Source organism: Dendrobates tinctorius, unplaced genomic scaffold (genome assembly GCF_039654945.1).
Source record: "Dendrobates tinctorius isolate UK_male_01 unplaced genomic scaffold, ASM3965494v1 ptg000030l, whole genome shotgun sequence".
Classification (NCBI taxonomy): Eukaryota; Metazoa; Chordata; class Amphibia; order Anura; family Dendrobatidae; genus Dendrobates; species Dendrobates tinctorius.
The window spans coordinates 34,594,557-34,615,026 of NW_027361698.1; the positions used below are offsets into that span (position 1 = coordinate 34,594,557).

At 41.5% G+C, this 20,470-nt stretch overlaps 1 protein-coding gene across 7 annotated transcripts in view; it reads left to right on the plus strand.

The window, feature by feature from the left end:
• The window catches only part of ADAD1 (adenosine deaminase domain containing 1), a 437,856-nt gene that overhangs the window by 122,193 nt on the left and 295,193 nt on the right, over window positions 1-20,470 (plus strand). For all 7 annotated transcript variants that reach the window (XM_073572015.1, XM_073572016.1, XM_073572013.1 and 4 more), the window contains one exon: window positions 2,442-2,594. In XM_073572015.1, the coding sequence (XP_073428116.1) occupies window positions 2,442-2,594 (153 nt within the window). The remainder of the gene's footprint in view (window positions 1-2,441; window positions 2,595-20,470) is intronic.

Sequence of the window (20,470 nt, forward strand, 5' to 3'; positions counted from 1 at the left end):
ATGAAATCTCGGCTTATACATGAGTGTGTATGGTATACCCAGTTTGTGTTTGGAAATTTTTCTCCACTAAGCATGATGAATTGGCAGTACTACTGTAGAAAATGCACCGTAAGTTTTATTCTTTTAACATCTCCCACCTTATATTGCAGTGAAATTGTAGATATTTAAAAATAATTACTTTCCACCACTATTCCTTCTTGCAAACTTCAGATGTCTGTTGAAAAAAAAAAGAATGCATTTAATATTCTCTCCTGAGTTTTTGTTTGTTTCAAGAGCTTTCTTTATAAATATCTCATTCATAACGTTAGCTGTATAGGCAAGCATATGTGAATAAATAATTACATCCCCTAAGATCCTTGCTCAGGTACCAAATTTATAATTTAAAATTAAAGAGAGTGTGTCAACAAGTTCTGTTTTTGAGTGCAGAGTTTTAGTATTGGTGCTAATGTCTTTCCTATTCTTTTAATGGAAAACAAATGGTTGTATGTGTGTGGAATGTACCGTATTTCTCGGATTATAAGACACACTTTTTCCAACCCCAAATGTGTCTTATAATGCATATGTACCTTACCAATACCGTTGATGCAAGACTGCAGGCTGGGATCAGGGGGTGTCCGGCGGTGCTGCGAGTACCCGGTGCTGCTGCGGGTGTCAGCGCTGAGATCTTAGTGCTGAAATCTCCATTTGCGCATGCCCCGCTCCTGGCGGCCATTTTCCCGGAGTCCACTGCACAGGAAACCATGGAGCTTTGGGGGCTCTGGCCTTTCACAAAGTGTTGGCAGCACCACCCGACACCCCCGCAGCACCGCGCTGCACATCGGAACACCCCCTCATCCCGGCCTGCAGCATCACCCCACTCCTGCCTCCTCCAGCAGCGACCGTGGGACCCCACTTCACCGCAGCCACCATCCTCGGTAAGCAATAAGACGCATGGATTATAAGAAACACCACCATTTTATTTAAAAAAAACAAAAAACTATTCTCAAAATTTGGGGTGTGTATTGTAATTGGAAAAATACAGTATATTTTTAAAAATATAATGTATTACTCCAATTTAATCAGAAGTTAAACAAATATACTGTATTTATATGCAATAAATATTTTATGATAAACAGCTACACAACAATAAGTTAATAGTAAAAACAATGCAAGCAAGGAAATGTGTATAAGACAGAGAAATCGATAAGAAAAAAATAAAACAAAAGTAAAAATACAAAGGGTAGCCACCAGATGGCAGAATACTACCAAGGAGTGATAGCAGGTATGTATGGGTACATAGGTATATGCACAAATGCATTTGTAAGGCTGTGTGCCCACGTTGCGTTTTTTATGCGTTTCTGCCGTGTTTTTGCTGCAGCGGAAACGCTTAAACGCTAATAAAACGCATCCCCATGCAATCGTATGGGATTCCGCAGTTGCTGTGCCCATGCTGTGGATTTTACCGCTGCGGAATCGCATAGCGGTAAAATCCGCAGCATGTCTATTATTTCTGCGGAATCTTAGGATTGCATTGAAGCGCTCAGTTTACGCATGTGGTTATGCCCACCATGCGTAAAGTGAGCGCTTCATGTGCGGATGGTACCCAGTGTCTGGCGGAGAGGAGACTCTTCTCCAAGCCCTGGGTACCATATTCCTGTAAAAAATAGAATCAAAATAAAAAATAGGGATATACTTACCCTCTGTCGGTCCCCGGAGCCTTCCCGCCTCTCAGCCACACTTCCAGCATCTTCCGTTCCCAGAGATGCATTGCGCGAATGACCTCTGATGAAATAGCGGTCTCGTGTGCTGCTACGTCATCAGAGGTCACTGTCACAAGGCATCCCTGGGAACAGAAGATGCTGGCATCGTGGCTGAGAGGCGGGAGCACTCCGGGGGGCAGACAGAGGGTTAGTATATCCCTATATCTATTTTTTTTTTTTTTTTTTAACATTCCATCTTTTAATATTGATGCTACATAGGCAGCATCAATAGTGAAAAGTTGGTCACACTTGTCAAGCGCTATGCTTGACAAGTGTGACCAACCTGTCAAGTCATTTTTCCAAGCGATGCTTGGAAAAGCGCTAGCGTTCTGTAAGCTAAAAACGCTTTCAAAACACTTGTGAATTGCGGAAAAACACATGCGAATGCCGCATGCTTTTTACCTGCGGCTGGGAGTTGCGGAAATGCGGACATATCCGAAGCATTTCTGCAACGTGGGCACTTAGCCTAAGAGTTAGATGTAATGCACAAAAATAAAATTAATAGTGAAGAGATATAAGGATGCATTATAATCAGACATACCCAAAAACAAATGAAATGTGTCACCACAATGGCCTTCAAATCAGATGCTTTGGCCTGATTATATCTTCAAATATATTTTTGGTGCTTTGTTGCAGTCTTGTCATATATCCTATTTTTGACCTACATGTTAAGTAATGTTTTCTTCATTTTTTTGTCTCGAGGAAATGTCTTTGGGGCTTATTTTGCATTCTGTGCCATTGTTGATGGAATTCAGTACAAAACTGGAATGGGACAGAACAAAAAAGAAGCAAAAGCAAATGCTGCAAAGTTGGCTTTGGATGAACTTCTTCTGTTTGAAGATTCTGAATCATATGGTAATTCCGTCCAATAAATATTTTGGGCCTACTAGTATTCAATTAAACTGTTTTTAGTCAATTTTCTTATATTCACATTTAATGCAGTTGTGGATATTTTAGGTCACTCTGCTGAGGGTATTTTCCTTCTCTCTATGGTTATTTTTTTATGCCCACACATAAATACTGTTAAATGGTCGTGGTGGACAAAAAAACTTTGTACTGTACTAACACATGATGCTTTTAATAGTGTCAAAGCACGATTTAATGGATATCCCCAACACCAAGATCCTTTAATATTATGATATACGGTGGGTACGGAAAGTATTGAGACCCTTTTAAATTTTTTACTTTGTTTTATTGCAGCCATTTGGTAAATTCCAAAAAGTTCTTTTTTTTTTCTCACTAATGTACACTCTACACCCCATCTTGACTGAAAAAAAACAGAAATTTAGATATCTTTGCAAATTTATTAAAATAAAACTGAAATATCACATGGTCATAAGTATTCAGACCCTTTTCGCAGCATTGAGTAGAGGCGCCCTTTTGAGCGAGTACAGCCATGAGTCGTCTTGGGAATGATGCAGCAAGTTTTTCACACCTGGATTTGGGGATTCTCTGCCATTCTTCCTTGCAGATCCTCTCCAGTTCCGTCAGGTTGGATGGTCAACGTTGATGGACAGCTATTTTCAGGTCTCTACAGAGATGCTCAATTGGGTTTAGGTCAGGGCTCTGGCTGGGCCAGTTAAGAATGGCCACAGAGATGTTTTGAAGCCACTCCTTTGTTATTTTAGCTTTGTGCTTAGGGTCATTGTCTTGTTGGAACGTGAACCTTCGACCAACTCTGAGGTCCAGAGCATTCTGGTAGAGGTTTTCATCCAGGATATCTCTGTACTTAGCTGCATTCATGTTTCCTTCAATTGTCACGAGTCGTCCTGTCCCTGCAGCTGAAAAACACCCTCATAGCATGATGCTGCCACCTCCCTGCTTCAGTTGGGATTGTATTGGGAAGGTGATGAGCAGTGCCTGTTTTTTTCCACACATGCCGCTTAGAATTATTACCAAAAAGTTCTATCTTTGTCTCATCAGACCAGAGAATCTTATTTCTCATAGTCTTGGAGTCCTTCATGTGTTTTTTAGCAAACTCTATGCGGGCTTTCATATGTCTTGCACTGAGGAGAGGCTTCCATTGGGTCACTCTGCCATAAAGGCCCGACTGGTGGAGGGCTCCACTGATAGTTGACTTTGTGGAACTTTCTCCCATGTCCCTACTACATCTGTGGAGCTCAGCCACAGTGATCTTGGGGTTCTTGGGGCTCTTCTTTACCTCTCTCATCAAGTCTCTTCTCCCACGATTGCTCAGTTTGGCTGGACAGCCAGGTCTAGGAAAACTTCCGGTGGTCCCAAATTTCTTCCATGTAAAGATTATGGAGGCTACTGTGCTTTTGGGAACCTTGAGTACTGCAGAAATTCTTTTGTAACCTTGGACAGATGTGTGCCTTGCCACAATTCTGTATCTGAGCTCCTTGGCTAATTCCTTTGAACTCATTATTCTTATTTGGTCTGACATGCACTGTGAGGTCTTATATAGACAGGTGTGTGCCTTTACAAATCAAGTCCAATCAGTTTAATTAAACATAGTTGGACTCCAGTGAAGGAGTAGAACCATCTCAAGGAGGATCACAAGGAAATGGACAGTATGTGACTTTAATATGAGTGTCTGAGCAAAGGGTCTGAAAACTTATGACCATGTGATTTTTCAGTTTTTCTTTTTTAATAAATTTGTAAATAACTACATTTCTTTTTTTTCAGTCAAAATGGGGAGCAGAGTGTATATTAATGAGAAAAAAATAAACTTTTTTGAATTTACCAAATGACTGCAATGAAACAGTGAAAAATTTAAAGTATGCATATCATATAAGCCACAAAATAAGAAGACTACCTTCCAACAACAATGAAATTCTACAAAATCCCACACAAAATAATTGTAGGAAAAGGAAGGAATGAGTCAAAAATAAAAAATAATTTATTCACAAATAATAAAACAGACAAGACAAGGAAATTTCCAAAAAAATCACCAAGATCAGGTAGTTACACCAGGGAAATTGTAACATTATAATATAATACTTTGACAACTAATTGCATTTATATCAATAATTATCTATAGAGAATGCTTTGCAAAATCGTATTAAATGCTATATTGTATGTAGAAATAACGAATGACAATGTGTAAATCTGCAAAATTCATGTATAAAATGACACAATAAATATAAACAGTTGCTAAAAAATATTTCAACATGTATGCATACAAAAATAGGATACCAAATAATTATATATGAGATAATGTTTAAATAGCATGCTCAAAGCACCAAAATATCTCCAATTCCATTATGTGCAAAAAAGAGCAATGAATGTAAATCATTGCTTATTATAAATAACGCAACATGTGTGCATATAAAAATTGCAGAAAAAAAAATGCTTTATAAATAGCACAGCATATATATATATAAATGCATGGTGTCAGAGTTGCCTGTTATGAATAGCGCAGCATATGTGCATATAAAAAATGTCAGAGTTGCTCGTTATAAATAACGCAACATGTGTGCATATAAAGACTGCAGAATGACAAAAAATGCTTTACAAATAGCGCAGCATATAAATGCATGGTGTCAGAGTTGCTTGTTAGAAATAGCGCAGCATATGTGCATATAAAAAGTGTCAGAGTTGCTCGTTATAAATAGCACAGCGTATGTATGAATAAACGCAAGATTTAAAAGTTGCTTATTATACCTAGTGCAACATAAGTGCATATAAAGAGATCATGGTATGAAACAACAAATAATTGAACTGGAGATAACAAATAAATAATATGCTTAGTGCACAATAAAAAATCTCTCCAATTCCACTATATACTGAAATTACTTCATGCAAATCTCTAACCCAGCTGGCATTAAGTTCCACAGCTTAACCCAATATTATGAACAATCCTGCAAAGCTAAATATCATAAATAGCCAAAAACTTACATGAATATCAATGCCCTAGTGCTCTCCGATCCTAGGCTACCCCGACAGCGCCGTTTCGCCGTATGGCTTCCTCAATGTGTTGTGTGAGCGCTCACCCATAAATATCCCCGTGATCAGCTGATCTCAATGTCGGCATCACCGGTCCATCAGTGCGCATGTGCTGCTCCCTGAAATCACTCCTCTATGAAAAAGTGACTTCTCATTTACCGCTAATGGAACGCAAGCCTGAGACGCTATAGCGTATCCTTAATGAGCAGTACGGGAAATCAAGGAGCTGTTCTGAGTAACACATGCGCTGACCAAGCGCTGAGATTCAACAGAGGATTATATAGAGGACAGATTCTTAAGTTAGAAGTATATATACAGAATAATTAAATAATAAAACGTGCTAATAAATAAAATATAGATAAATATCACCTCATGAATTGAAAAATACATAAAATAATGAACATATTAATATAAATATATCTTTACAGATAATGTGCATATAAATATAAATCAATAGTATAAATTATACATATATACAAAAATACATATATTAATTATCCAAAATAATATACACATATAAAGTGAAGTATGAAAAAAAAATATAAATTGTACACATATATAAACACAAATTACATATAAATTACTCAAAAAAAAAAAAATAATAAAAAAATCAGGAGTGGGAAAAAATCCTTTAAAGGGATAAGCCTCTTCTGTATATTCATATATGGAAGTTGAAAATTCCTCTTGATTATTCATGAATAAGATTTGCGCCACATCACATCAGATAAAGAAATTCCATCTAAACATTCAAATGGCTATAAAAATAAGAATAGACAATTAAAATCCACATAAAAAAACAGATAAGAACAAGATAATGGGTAGAAACAATGTAAATAGGACCGAAAAACGTTTTTTTTTTCACAAAAATGAATTGAAACCTAAGGTTTCATTAAGCCCTTGTGGTGCCATACTCCCTAACCAGTAAATCCATTTGCTTTCCCTCTGCGCTAGCACTTTAGCAAGATTGCCCCCTCTAAAACCCAAATGTACCTGATCAATGGCCACAATCCTAAGACCAGAGGGGTCACTGTTGTGAAACTGTTTAAAATGCTTTTGCAAAGTTTTAAGATTGCTATAATCCTCAATGTCTAATGCGTTTTCTATATCTCTTACATGTTCCCTAGTTCGCACCCTTAATTCCTTGGTAGTTAAGCCCACATAAATTTTATTACAGGGACATAGTGCGTGATAGACAACTCCTTTTGAAGTGCAAGTAAGCTTTTTACGAATCTGATATATTCTAGAGCCATCATGATTGCCAAATGTCCTACTTTTGTAATGGTTGCTGCATGCCTTGCATGAATTACAAGGAAAGAAACCATTGGACTCCGATCTACTTATCACAGGTGGATCCACAGAATAGTGGCTATGTACAAGTAAATCTTTTAGATTTCTACCACGTCTCGACACTGTTAAAGGACGGTCAGGCAAAATTTTCTTTAAAATAGGGTCTAATTGTAATATCTTCCAATGCTTTTGTAAAATTGCCACTAATTCAGGCCATTGCTTATTATACCTAGAGATAAACCTTACTTGCCTATTCTCAGCAATATTTTTGAGTATCGCTGCCATATAAGAGCTCCTCCCTCGAAACTCCTTCGGGCTTTTTATATCCTCTCTTTATTTGCCTGTTACTATATCCTCTATCACCAAACCTACGGATAAGGTCGGATGCTTGCTTCTCATAGTCTTCTTCCCTTGTGCAAATTCTCTTTACCCTAAGAATTTGTCCAGTAGGGATACCATTAATAGTGGATCTATGATGTGCCGATGAGGCATGCAACAGTGTATTTGTAGCAGTCTTTTTCCTATATACATCCGTGATAATTCTCCCATCATCCAAAGCCTCAATTTGCAAATCTAGAAATTCTATTTTCCTTCCAAAATTGTAGGTCAACCTAATGTTATCATTCTGATTGAGTCTCTCCATCACTAGTAGTAAGCCTTCTTCAGATCCTTCCCAGATAAAGAGGATATCGTCTATGTAACGACTCCATCCTTGAATCGCCTCACTACCTGCAATATTATCATCATGGAAAAATATGTCGCCCCCAATACCCCATAAACAAATTGGCGTACGAGGGGGCACAAGTAGCCCCCATCGCTGTTCCTTGTTGTTGCAGGTATATCTCGTTATTAAACGTAAAAACGTTATGCTCTAGGACAAATTTGAGAAGTAACAAAATTAATTCATTTAATTCAGGCTCCAAATTACTTTCGTATAAAAAATGGGAAACCGTAATGAGCCCATCCTTATTTTTTATAGAGGAGTACAGTGCCTCCACATCAGCAGTAACTAAAACAGCCCCTTCCTCAATATGTATGGAATCAAGCCTCTTCAACATCATGGCAGTGTCCTTGATATATGAGGGCAAAGTCTGCACTAATGGTTGTAGATAGTAGTCAATTATAGTGCAAATCACTTCACACAAACTACCCATACCAGAGACAATGGGTCTCCCTGGAGGATCCACTGGATCCTTGTGGATTTTGGGCAACAAATAAAAAGTGGCCAATCTGGGCTGTAGCTTGCTTATTGTATCCACCAACCTTTTGGGAATAATTCCATCCTGATACGCTGTTTCCAAAATATCTACCAGTTGTTGTTGAAACTGTGTTAGAGGATTAAAATGCAACTTTTTGTAGCATCCTTTTTTACCCAAAATCTTGGCTGCCTGCCTTCCATACATGTCACTAGGCCATATGATGGTGTTACCACCCTTATCGGCTTGTTTTATACCTATGTTTCTCAATGACTGCAGTTCCCTAAGAGCCTTATTTTCTTCTAGGGTTAAATTGGACACCCAACTAGGGACAGATGGCAAACTTTCCACTTCCTCACTTACTACTTTGGTGAAGATCTCCACGGCTGAGCAAGTGCTCAAGCTTGGAAAAGTAGAACTTTTTCCAATCAAATGCGTTGGAAACTTGCCTTCTTCCTTAGGTTGATTTTCCTCCATTAGCTCCTCCAAATTATTCAAAGCTACCTTTTCCACATCAGTAGGAAACACAAAATCCACATCATTTCTGTAATGTAGCTTTTGTAAAATGATCTTACGTGCAAACAAATGAAGGTCTTTAATTGAAATTTGTCTAAATGTGAGGAAGGGGAAAAAGTCAAACCCTTTTCTAACCATTTGATCTGCACATCACTCAAAACATAATCTGATAGATTTATCACCTTTAGTTTATCATTATTCCGCCTGTTCCTTCCATTAAAAATTTCTGGATATTTTCTTTTTTCTCGATTACTAGTCCTTGTATGCATATGGTAATCACTAGAATTTTCTGTTTCAGTGCAGGAAGTGCTGCTCTCAGCATATAATGACTGGTCTTGACTTGCACTCTTTGATCTATTTCCAGTGACCCCACTACGTTTTTTTGGTAATTGCCATCTAAAAATTTTATCCGTTTCAAAATCCATAGAATCTCTTTTGAACTTCTTAATCTTAAGTTCACTTATCACTTTCCCATTTGTCAATAACCTTTTCTATAGATTTAATCAAATTCTCCATTTTATCAGCCACCAATTGTTTCCTCAGATTCTTATGCAACTCCTCAATCTGAGTATCTAGAGTATTCATACTTGCTGTGTTCTTGATGATTCTAATAAATTCTAATGAACATGTAATGGAGGCTTTTTTCCATCTCTGAATTACTGTAATTCAGAATCCTCCAAGTCAAATGAAGGATATACCTGCACTCTTAAGCCTCTAGGGACGATATTCTGACCTAGGTAATTATCTAAAGTAGTCTTATTCCACCACAATTGTTTTTTTATGTAGGGCATTTTTATATTGCATAGAAAGATCCTTGTTTTCCACCGTAAAATCCTGCATTCCTGAAGAAAATCCTTGCTTGAATAAATCTGAAGCTTTAGACAGCCAAGTGGTTTCCCTGGCTTTCAGGTCCATTTTATAAGAAAGGGACAATCTGTTAAAGAACAGAATAGCAAATGTATGCATATCATATAATCCACAAAATAAGAATACCCTCTAACAACAATGAAATTCTTCAAAATCCCACACAAAATAATTGTAGGAAAAGGAAGGAATGAGTCAAAAATAAAAAATAAAAGTTTATTCACAATCAATAAAATAGACAAGACAAGGAAATTTCCAAAAAATCACCAAGATCAGGTAGTTACACCAGGGAAATTGTAACATTATAATATAATACTTTGACAACTAATTGCATTTATATCAATAATTATCTATAGAGAATTCTTTGCAAAATCGTATTAAATGCTATATTGTATGTAGAAATAACGAATGACAATGTGTAAATCTGCAAATTCATGTATAAAATGACACAATAAATATAAACAGTTGCTAAAAAATATTGCAACATATATGCATACAAAAATAGGATACCAAATAATTATATATGAGATAATGAGTAAATAGCATGCTCAAAGCACCAAAATATCTCCAATTCCATTATGTGCAAAAAAAAGAGCAATGAATGTAAATCATTGCTTATTATAAATAACGCAACATGTGTGCATATAAAAATTGTAGAAAAAAAATGCTTTATAAATAGCACAGCATATATACATATAAATGCATGGTGTAATGGTGTTTATATGTATATATGCTGTGCTATTTATAAAGCTTTTTTTTTCTGCATACATGTTGCATTATTTATAATAAGCAATGATTTACATTCATTGCTCTTTTTTTGCACATAATGGAATTGGAGATATTTTGGTGCTTTGAGCATGCTATTTACTCATTATTTCATAATTATTTGGTATCCTATTTTTGTATGCATATATGTTGCAATATTTTTTAGCAACTGTTTATATTTATTGTCATTTTTTACATGGATTTTGCAGATTTACACATTGTCATTCGTTATTTCTACATACAATATAGCATTTAATACGATTTTGCAAAGAATTCTCTATAGATAATTATTGATATAAATGCAATTAGTTGTCAAAGTATTATATTATAATGTTACAATTTCCCTGGTGTAACTACCTGATCTTGGTGATTTTTTTGGAAATTTCCTTGTCTTGTCTGTTTTATTATTTGTGAATAAATTATTTTTTATTTTTGACTCATTCCTTCCTTTTCCTACAATTATTTTGTGTGGGATTTTGTAGAATATCAAAAATTTAAAGTAGTCTGAATGCTTTCTGTTCTTTCTGTACCCACTGTAGTAGGTGTATTAAAAATATTAGCAAATACCTCCTATTAGAAATGTAGTACAGTTCCACTGATAACCTATGTCGCTTACCTCATGTGCAGAAAACTGTAGCTTAGATATCCATGGTTACAACCACTGGCAACCTACTGTCACTGTATGGTCGTAAGCTACGAAGTGGAACCTTTTGGCAATATGAACTGTTAATTATGTGAAATGCAAATATCACTTTAGATAAAGTCTGCCTATTTGGATTGGCTATTTTGGACTACCTATCAAAGCCCCTCACTTTTGCACCATTGGTTTTACCATGTCTGTGACCCGGAAAACAGGAAAAAAAAATTCCAAGTGGAGTGAAATTGCAAAAAAAAAAAAAGCAATCCCAGTTTTTTGGTTTTTTTTTATAACCATATTCACTAATGCTAAAAAACTGACCTGCCAATGATTCTCGAAGTCATTACGAGTTCACAGATGCCAAATATGAATAGGTTCTTTTTTTATCCAAGTGGTGAAAAAAATTTTTGAAGCATTTAAAAAAAACACGCAAATTGCCATTTTCAGATACCTTAATCACACAAAAAATCCTATAATATAATGATAATCCCTAATCAAATGGGACTCCTCCCCTACAAATACTGATTAATCACACAACATTTCTTCTACACAAATAGAAATACACAGGGATGTGAATAAAATAATTTCCTTTATTCAAATATCACTACCAATAATAAAAGAAAGGATTCTGATTTTACAAAAATGCAGGGACATTCCACCATAGAGTACCAGCTGTGCACACAACTCTAAAAGGACTATACATGATACCAATGCCACAAAAATGAGATTATTAAATCCGCTTAAAAAAGGCACCATTCATATTACCTTAATGCAATAATATGTGGGGGATCATATTCATACATACCCTCATCCTATAAATAACTCCCATATATGAAATGATTTGCATAATATCAATGACTATTACTGCCATATCTTTATTAAACGTGCCCCATTATGCAAGGGCATAATATTAATCAATGCCTAAAGTGGTCACAATTATGTGGAGATATATTATAAGGAAAAATGCATAGCGCCCAACAATTGCAATCTTTCTCATAAAAACAGTATCCTTTCTTTTATTATTGGTAGTGATATTTGAATAAAGGAAATTATTTTTTTTTCCATGGTACATGACGGCACCACGAGAGAGGGGATCCGCCCCACGAGGACAGGAAACCTTCAAGATAAAAGGGGCGGCTCCTCTCTCCGCATCAGTTGGTTTCCTGTCCTCGACGGGGAACCCTCAAGATGAGAACCTCTTTGAAGATTCCAAGAAGAGGATGCCTGGGTCGGGTGATTAATGGCAGGCATGGGTCTGCTACACCCGACACCGGGTACCGGTAGTCGCCTCGGGGGCCATATATGCCTATGTCCCCCCTGAGCGAAGGCATGGCCACAGCCGGAGGGCAGATGCCCAGGCGAAGCGGAGTACCTTGGCGGTGGACCCTCCAAGATGGCGGCACACACAGCAGGTCCAGGGAGGCCACTTGCAGTGTCCCTCCCTGTCGACACACAGTGGCCATGCAGCACAGGACACATCGGTGCCTGGGCAGAAGAGCTCCTCGGAGGTCACGGACAGTGACCCTCCCTGTTGAAGCCCAGACACCGGACCCCGCAGAGTACCTGCAGTCAGGAGACGGGGCTGTTCCAGGTCCATCGGCGGGTAAGGGGTGTCTGGGGGCCCCGAAACAGGCAGAGCCCAAGCGCTCACCCGGCCCGGGTTCATCTGGCCGCACCGGGAGGGGCGCGCGTTGGGAGCGCGCATGATGGCCGACGAACCGGAAGTGGTTGCATGCGACCCGGAAGTGGAACGGCGCGCACAGCACCGCGGGGCCTGGGAGAGGCAGGAAGTGTGCACGGTCCCGGGGGGGGGGCACGCAGATGCAGGGGACGCGCGCGCGTCCACACAACAAGCGGCAGGTGCGAGACCAGGCGGTCAAAAAAAAAAAAAAAAAAAAAAGGGGTTGCTATTTAAGATCACCAGGAAAGGCGAGCAGGCGTCACAGCACCAATTTTGAGTGGGGTGACTGCTTGCAGCCATAAGCAGCATAATGGATAGCCCTTCGCCGGAGCATGTACAACCGCGCCAGGAGGCAAAGGAAAGACGGTCGTGCTCAGAATAAAAAGCAAAGGCACGCCGCAGCAGTAGGGTGAGCCACTCGGGCAGCGCACGGGCGGATCGTCACCGCAGAAAAGAGGGGTCCATAGTCTCGTTGGGAGACAGTGAGAGGACCAGCCAACCTCCAGATCCGGTACCCGTTTTATGAAGCGTCCGAGTGGTGAGTGAACTTCGAGAAAGTCCAGTAAACTAATGTCTATTCTCTTTCTCTTCTCTCCTCTCTTTCCCTCTCCTCCTCCTCTTATATACATTGACGGGGTGGAGTATAGGAGGTCCCTAAGAAATGTAGAGGAAAGTCAAAAAATAAAGAATGTGCTTTATGTAAAACTCCCACAGAAGCTGCCTGGAACAAAAAGTTATGCCAGGAGTGCATTAACAAAACCATAGCGGAGGAGACACCCTCATTTTCGGATAGTCTGAGGGCCATAATTCAGACAGAAGTTTCCAAATCGGTAAGAGCATTACAAACTGTAGATACAGAGAGGAAAACTAGGACAAAAACTCGTACTGGAAGAAGTTCCAGAAGGGGAAAAGAAGGAAGGCTTTTACTCCCCCCTATTTCTGATAAAGAAACCAGACGATTCCTGGAGGACGATTGTAAATCTGAAAGGCCTCAACAGGTATCTAGTAGTCCCATCGTTCAAGATGGAGACGATAAGATCTACAGTGAAACTCCTCTTCCCTCGGTGTTACATGTCGGTCCTGGTTCTCAAGGACGCTTACTATCATGTCCCGATCCGGCAGCAAGACCGCAAATATCTCAGGGTGGCAGTCCAGATAAACTCTCAGTGGCATCATTTTCAATACAAGGCTCTGCCCTTTGGGGTAGCAACAGCCCCACGGGTCTTTACGAAGTTAATTGCGGAGGTCACGGCACATCTCAGAGAAAAAGATGCTCTAGTAATACCATATCTGGACGACTTCTTGATAGTGGGGAAAGATTTCGCTCACTGTCAGGAACAAGTCAAGACAGTGATAGAGACTCTTCAGACTCTGGGTTGGCAACTGAACTTCAAAAAATCCAGGTTGGAGCCAACGGTGGTCCAGAATTTTTTGGGCCTAACAATAGACTCGGTAATACAGGAGTGTCGCCTCCCAGAGGAGAAAGAAGAGAAAATCAAAAACCTAATCAGAACAACATTAGGAAAGCCAACAATGACTCTGAGGAAAGCCATGTCAGTGTTGGGGTCCCTAACCTCCTGCATACCAGCGGTAAAATGGGCCCAATTTCACACAAGGGAACTTCAGTGGTGTGTGTTACAAAGCGATCTGACGCTTCAGGGGCAGTTAGAACAGAAGCTCACCATCTCGGATCCTGTACTCCCAGTCGCTAAAATGGTGGTTACAGATAGAGTCCGCTCCAGAGTAGTCACGACAGATGCCAGTCCCTGGGGCTGGGGAGCCCATCTAGACACCCTGTGGCTCCAGGATCCTTGGGCTCAGGAGGAAAAAGATCTATCCTCAAACGAGTGGGAACTGCTAGCCATCGAAAGAGCGCTGGAAGGATTACTAACACACCTGAGAGGACATCATGTGAAAGTCCTATCAGACAATCGTACAGCGGTTGCATACGTGAACCATCAAGGGGGCACTCGTTCTCGGTCATTGATGGAAATAGCAAAAAGAATCCTGACTCTGGCGGAACATCAGTTCCTTTCATTATCGGCCCTGCATATCCGAGGCGCGGACAACCTGAAGGCGGACTTTCTGAGCAGGAACCACTTAAAGCAAGGAGAATGGTGCCTAAAAGAGTCCATTTTTCAGCAAATTGTGCAGAGGTGGGGAAAACCCATAATAGATCTCTTCGCCTCAAAAACCAACAGAAAAGTTCAAAAATTCTGCTCCCTAAGACCAGCAGACATGCCACTGGCGGTAGACGCCTTCAGAATAAAATGGACATCAGGTCTCCTGTACGCATTCCCTCCGATATGCCTCATTCCATTAGTCCTGAAAAAGATCAGGGAGGACCAAGCCAGAGTAATTATGATAGCTCCCTTTTGGCCAAAAAGGCCGTGGTTCTATTGGCTGAGAGTGATGTCAGTGACAGACCCATGGGTGCTCCCAGAGGATCACGACCTCCTAACACAGGGTCCCTTCAGTCATCCTCCGAACTCCAGGCTGCATTTGACAGCCTGGAATTTGAAAGGTCACTGTTGGAGAAGAAAGGGTTTTCAGCAAGATTGATTTCCACCCTAATCAGTAGCAGAAAGCCAGTGACTGCAAAAATATATGGGAGGATATGGAGGAAATTTTTGTCCACCTCAGGCCCAATACAGGAGGGGGAAGTGCCTGTGAGGGCAGTGCTAGAATTCCTACAAAAGGGTTTGGACCTGGGCTTAGCGGTCAGCACCCTGAAAGTACACGTTTCAGCCCTGGCAGCATTATTCAACTATGACCTGGCAAGCGATAGATGGGTCGCCAGATTTATCCGGGCCTGTACTAGAGCTGACTCTGTCCCATCTCCTAAACCTCCTCCCTGGGATCTAAATTTAGTCCTATCATCCCTAACGGAAAGTCCATTTGAACCAATAAACGCAACATCAGATAAAGTGTTAACTTTAAAAATAGCCTTGTTAGTGGCGCTCACATCGGCACGTAGGGTTGGGGACTTACACGCACTATCAGCAGATCCACCATACACTCAGGTTATGGATGATAGTCGTGTTGAGATTAGATCCAGCATACCTCCCTAAGGTAGTGTCGAAATTCCACAGAGCTCAGGAAATAACCTTGCCATCCTTTTGTCCTAACCCCGGTAACAAAAAGGAAGAGAGATTACATTGCTTAGACGTTAGGCGATGTATCCTACAGTATTTAGAGGTGACAAAACCATGGAGGAAACAGAGGGCCTTATTTGTCTCATATCAGGGGGCAAGGAAAGGACTTAAAGCCTCTAAGCAAACTATAGCTAGATGGGTGAGAGAGGCCATCATTCTAGCATATAGTAGTGCAGGTAGGGCTGTTCCAGAGGGCCTAAAAGCCCACTCCACGAGGGCCATGGCAACGTCCTGGGCGGAGAAAGCGGACGCCTCCATCGACCAAATCTGTAAGGCGGCCACTTGGTCCTCTCCATCTACCTTTTTCAGACATTACAGATTAGACCTATCTGCCACCTCTGATCTCACATTTGGGAGAAGAGTGTTACAGGCAGTGATCCCCCCCCTAAAAAGAGAATACAAATCTCTGTAACTCTCGTGGTGCCGTCATGTACCATGGAAAAACACGGGTATTACATACCTGGTAATGTGTTTTTTCATGAGACATGACGGCACCCTTATATTCCCGCCCTATCTGATCACGTCATTAGTAGGGTGTTTTTGTTAATATTATACACTCCCTTGGTGTTGGAAATTTAGCAGTATAAAATATGTAGTATTTATGTGTGCACTAACCTGCGGAGTTCCTCTCGTGCTCTGTAAAACAACTGATGCGGAGAGAGGAGCCGCCCCTTTTATCTTGAAGGTTTCCTGTCCTCGTGGGGCGGATCCCCTCTCTCGTGGTGCCGTCATGTCTCATGAAAAAACACATTACCAGGTATGTAATACCCGTGTTTTCACATCCCTGTGTATTTCTATTTGTGTAGAAGAAATGTTGTGTGATTTTCAGATACCTGTAGCGTCTCCATTTTTCGTGATCTCGGGTTGGTTGAGGGCTTATTTTTTGCGTCGTGCTGAGCTGACGTTTTTAATGATACCATTCTGGTGCAGATACAATCTTTTGATTGCCTAGTATTTAGCATTTTAATGCAATGTTGCGGCGACAAAAAAAAGTGATTCTCGCGGTTTGACTTTTTTTTGAGCTACGCCATTTAGAGATCAGGTTAATCCTTTTTTCTTTGTCTTTTGTTTACGGATTGGGTGATTCTGAAGGCGGCGATACCGAATGTGTATCTTTTTTTTTGAATGGGGCAAAGGAGGTGATTTAAACGTAATATTTTTTAAAAAAATATTTTTTAAAACTTTTTTTTTTTTTACTTTCCGACCACTGGGTATACAGTAGATTTACTGACCTATGAGTGCCGACCATTGAGTATACAGAAGATTAACTGACCATCTATGAGCGGCGAACACTGCTATATAGTAGATTTACTCACCTTCTATGAGCGCCGTCCACCGGGTGGCGCTCATAGTAATCCGGCAGTGATAACCATAGTGGTCTCCAGGAGACCTCTGGTTGTCATGCCAACCCCACCAGTGACCCGCGATCACGTGACGGGGGTCACTGGTGGGCAGCTTTCCAACCCGATGGTTGGAAGCGCGCGTTAAATGCCACTGTCAGTTTGACAGCAGCATTTAACTGGTTAATAGCGGCTATTCCGGGCACACGTCAGCTGTTTAATAGAGCGGACATGTCCCGGGAAAGATGTAGGCTCACCGCCGGAGGCAACATCAAAGGGAGAGGGTGTCCGACTTGGTTGTACAATTTATGCCCAACGTCGGAAAGGGGTTAATGTCTTTTTACAGTTTATTGATTCTAATAAAATTATTCTTTTATATTGCGTGTGCACATCCTTTTTCCCTGTTTCTTTTTTACAATCACTGATACCTAAGCTACAGCAATGCCCTGCGCATGAGGTAAGCAACTTGTGTTATTAGAACTATACATTTCTAATTGGAGATATTTGCTAATATTTGTATTACACCTTCTACATATTGCGAAAAGGATTTTAAAAATGGGAATGTCCCTTTTTATGCATTGCAACATTATGTGAGTGTTGTATAATTATTATGTTTAGATTAAGTGTCCCAAAAAATGTTTTGAAGATGTTAGAACCTTTCCATGCAGAATCAGCCTGTGTCCCAAAAAATGTTTTGAAGATGTTAGAACCTTTCCATGCAGAATCAGCCTGCAAGAAAACAACCCACAGAATTCTATGGCCAAAATTTATAATTGGCATTTGTATTACGTACACTAGAGCGTTACCTGCGTCCCAGCAAGAATCTGTAGATGTGAGGTCACCAGTGGCCCTTGCTTCCCAATCTGGAAGTTAGCCGTCTCTGAATTATTCTTAATTCTCCCATGTTCTTCCTCAACCGCTGTGAGGAAAAGGTTTAGGGCTCACGAGCATATAAATCGGACAAGTGCAGTGCGAGAAAACATCACGTTGCTTTCTGACCAATGTTATTCAATGAGGCACTGCCCCTCTGCGAGTTTTTGATCACCGCTAATGAGACTGAGGAAAAAAAATCACTACAAGTGGATGCAAGAATAGGATTGCACTCGCCAGTGCAAGTCAGTGGGTGTTAGAAAAAAGATTAGACAGCACATGGACCATGTTTATGCTGTCAGAATTTTATGCACACATCCCAAAGGAACCAGGAAATTTTACCAGAGAAGTACAGCAAATTCACAGCCAGAAGCTTCAGAATAGATAGAATAGATCTATAGAATAGACAGATGTCATGTAGATACACTGCTCAAAAAAATAAAGGGAACACTTAAACAGAATATAATTCCAAGTAAATCAAATTTCTGTGAAATCAAACTGTATACTTAGGAATCAATACTGTTTGACAATCAATTTCACATGCTGTTGTGCAAATGGAATAGACAACAGGTGAAATTATTGGCAATTATCAAGACACACTATAAAGGAGTGGTTCTGCAGGTGAGGACCACAGACCACATCTCAGTACCAATGCATTCTGGCTGATGTTTTGGTCACTTTTGAATGTTGGTTGTGCTTTCACACTCGTGGTAGCATGAGACTGACTCTTCATCCCACACAAGTGGCTCCGGTAGTGCAGCTCATCCAGGATGGCATATCAATGTGAGCTGTGGCAAGAAGGTTTGCTGTGTCTGTCAGCGTAGTGTCCAAAGGCTGGAGCCCGCTCCAGTAAGTAGCGCCAGTTTTTGCCATTTAAAGTCCGCGCACCCCCTCCCCCGTCGCGGGCATGGGATAAATTGAAGCCGCGGTTTTAGCCGGAGCTAGGCCGCGGTTGGAAGTTTCACCTCTGGGCTGCGCGTCACTTCCGGCAGCCCGCCCCCCAGGCGTGGGTGGCGATGGATAAATTTAGTCCTCGGCTTCGGAGTGCGGCTAGACCGCAGAGCCGGAAGTACCGCCCCTGGAGTGGTTTATATGCTGGCGGCCCGCCCCACAGCTGGTGGCGCGCGATTTTGGTTTGGAGGTGTCCAGGAGCGTGGGGGCACAGGACTGGGGTAAGTGCTGCCCGAGAGGCCACACTACAGGGAAAACGAGGTGCTACCTCCTCCCCCCATCCCCAGCAGCGGACTGATACAGCATGTCCGAAAAGGCAAAGACGCACACGTTCTGTTACGCTGCATGCATCTCTTGTCAGGCTGCGTTTCTGCGGGCACAGAGCAAGCGAAGCCTGCGAGTCCGAACGCGCTCAGGAGCCCTCCACTGCAACTGCGACCGAGGTCCCGAACCCTCCGGAGTGGGCCCTATCACGGTCACAGTCCATGGCGTCGCTTATGAGGGCAATCGAGTCCCTTCAGGCCCCAGATAGGGGCAGGGACAGTGGCTCGCCGGCCTTAGAGGGAACCTCCACCTCACTAGAGTCTTCAGCCTGCAGGGAGCGCTCTCATTCCAGGCAGACCTGGGGGAAGAGAATCCACGCGGTGTCGCCCAGTCCATCCGGTGCTTTGGCATCCGTACGTTCTGCTTCTCGCTTTTCATCGCCAGTGGTTGATAGTATGCAGACCTCAGATTTCGACTCAGATGAGCCCCTTGACCTGGATGCTCCAGTGTCACATGAGACAGTGGACAGCCTCATAGAAGCCGTCAATCAGACCTTGAGGATGATCCCGCAGCGGCTACAGGGTATAAGGTGGCATTTAAGCGAGTGAAGCGGCCGCACAGAATTTTTTCCTCTCACCCTGAGTTTGAGGACATAGTGCAGCAACACAGGGAACGAACAGACGGGCGTTTCTCGGGTCAAAAGGCACTCGAAGCAAGGTATCCATTTGCCCTGGACCTCTGTAAAAAATGGACGGAATCTCCGATGGTGGATCCACCAGTGTCACGCCTAGCCATTAAAACTCTGTTATCCGTACCTAGTGGGATCCCACGGATCGCCTCATAAAGAGCTTAGCTCACTCAGTGTATGAGGCGTCAGGATCAGCGCTCTCTCCCTCGTTCACAGCAACTTGGGTAGCCAAGGCCATGATCTCATGGTCAGAATGATTAAACAAGGGTGCGCAGGAGCAAGAGCTACCTGCAGAGATATCGGAGATCGCGAGTCAGATCGCGATGGCCAGAGACTACGTAATCAATGCATCTTTGGATGCGGCCAATTGCTTGGCACTTGGTGCCGCTAATGCAATTTCTATCAGAAGAGCTCTATGGTTAAGGGCATGGCGGGCCGATTCTACTTCCAAGAAGTCCTTGACTTCCCTGCCCTATCAGTGCAGCCGTCTATTTGGGGAGAAGTTAGATCAACTTATCTCCGACTCTACAGGAGGAAAGAGCGGTTTTCTCCCTCAACAAATGGTCAACCACCTTCTCGCCACCCTTTTCAGGCACGTTTTTGGGCCTTTC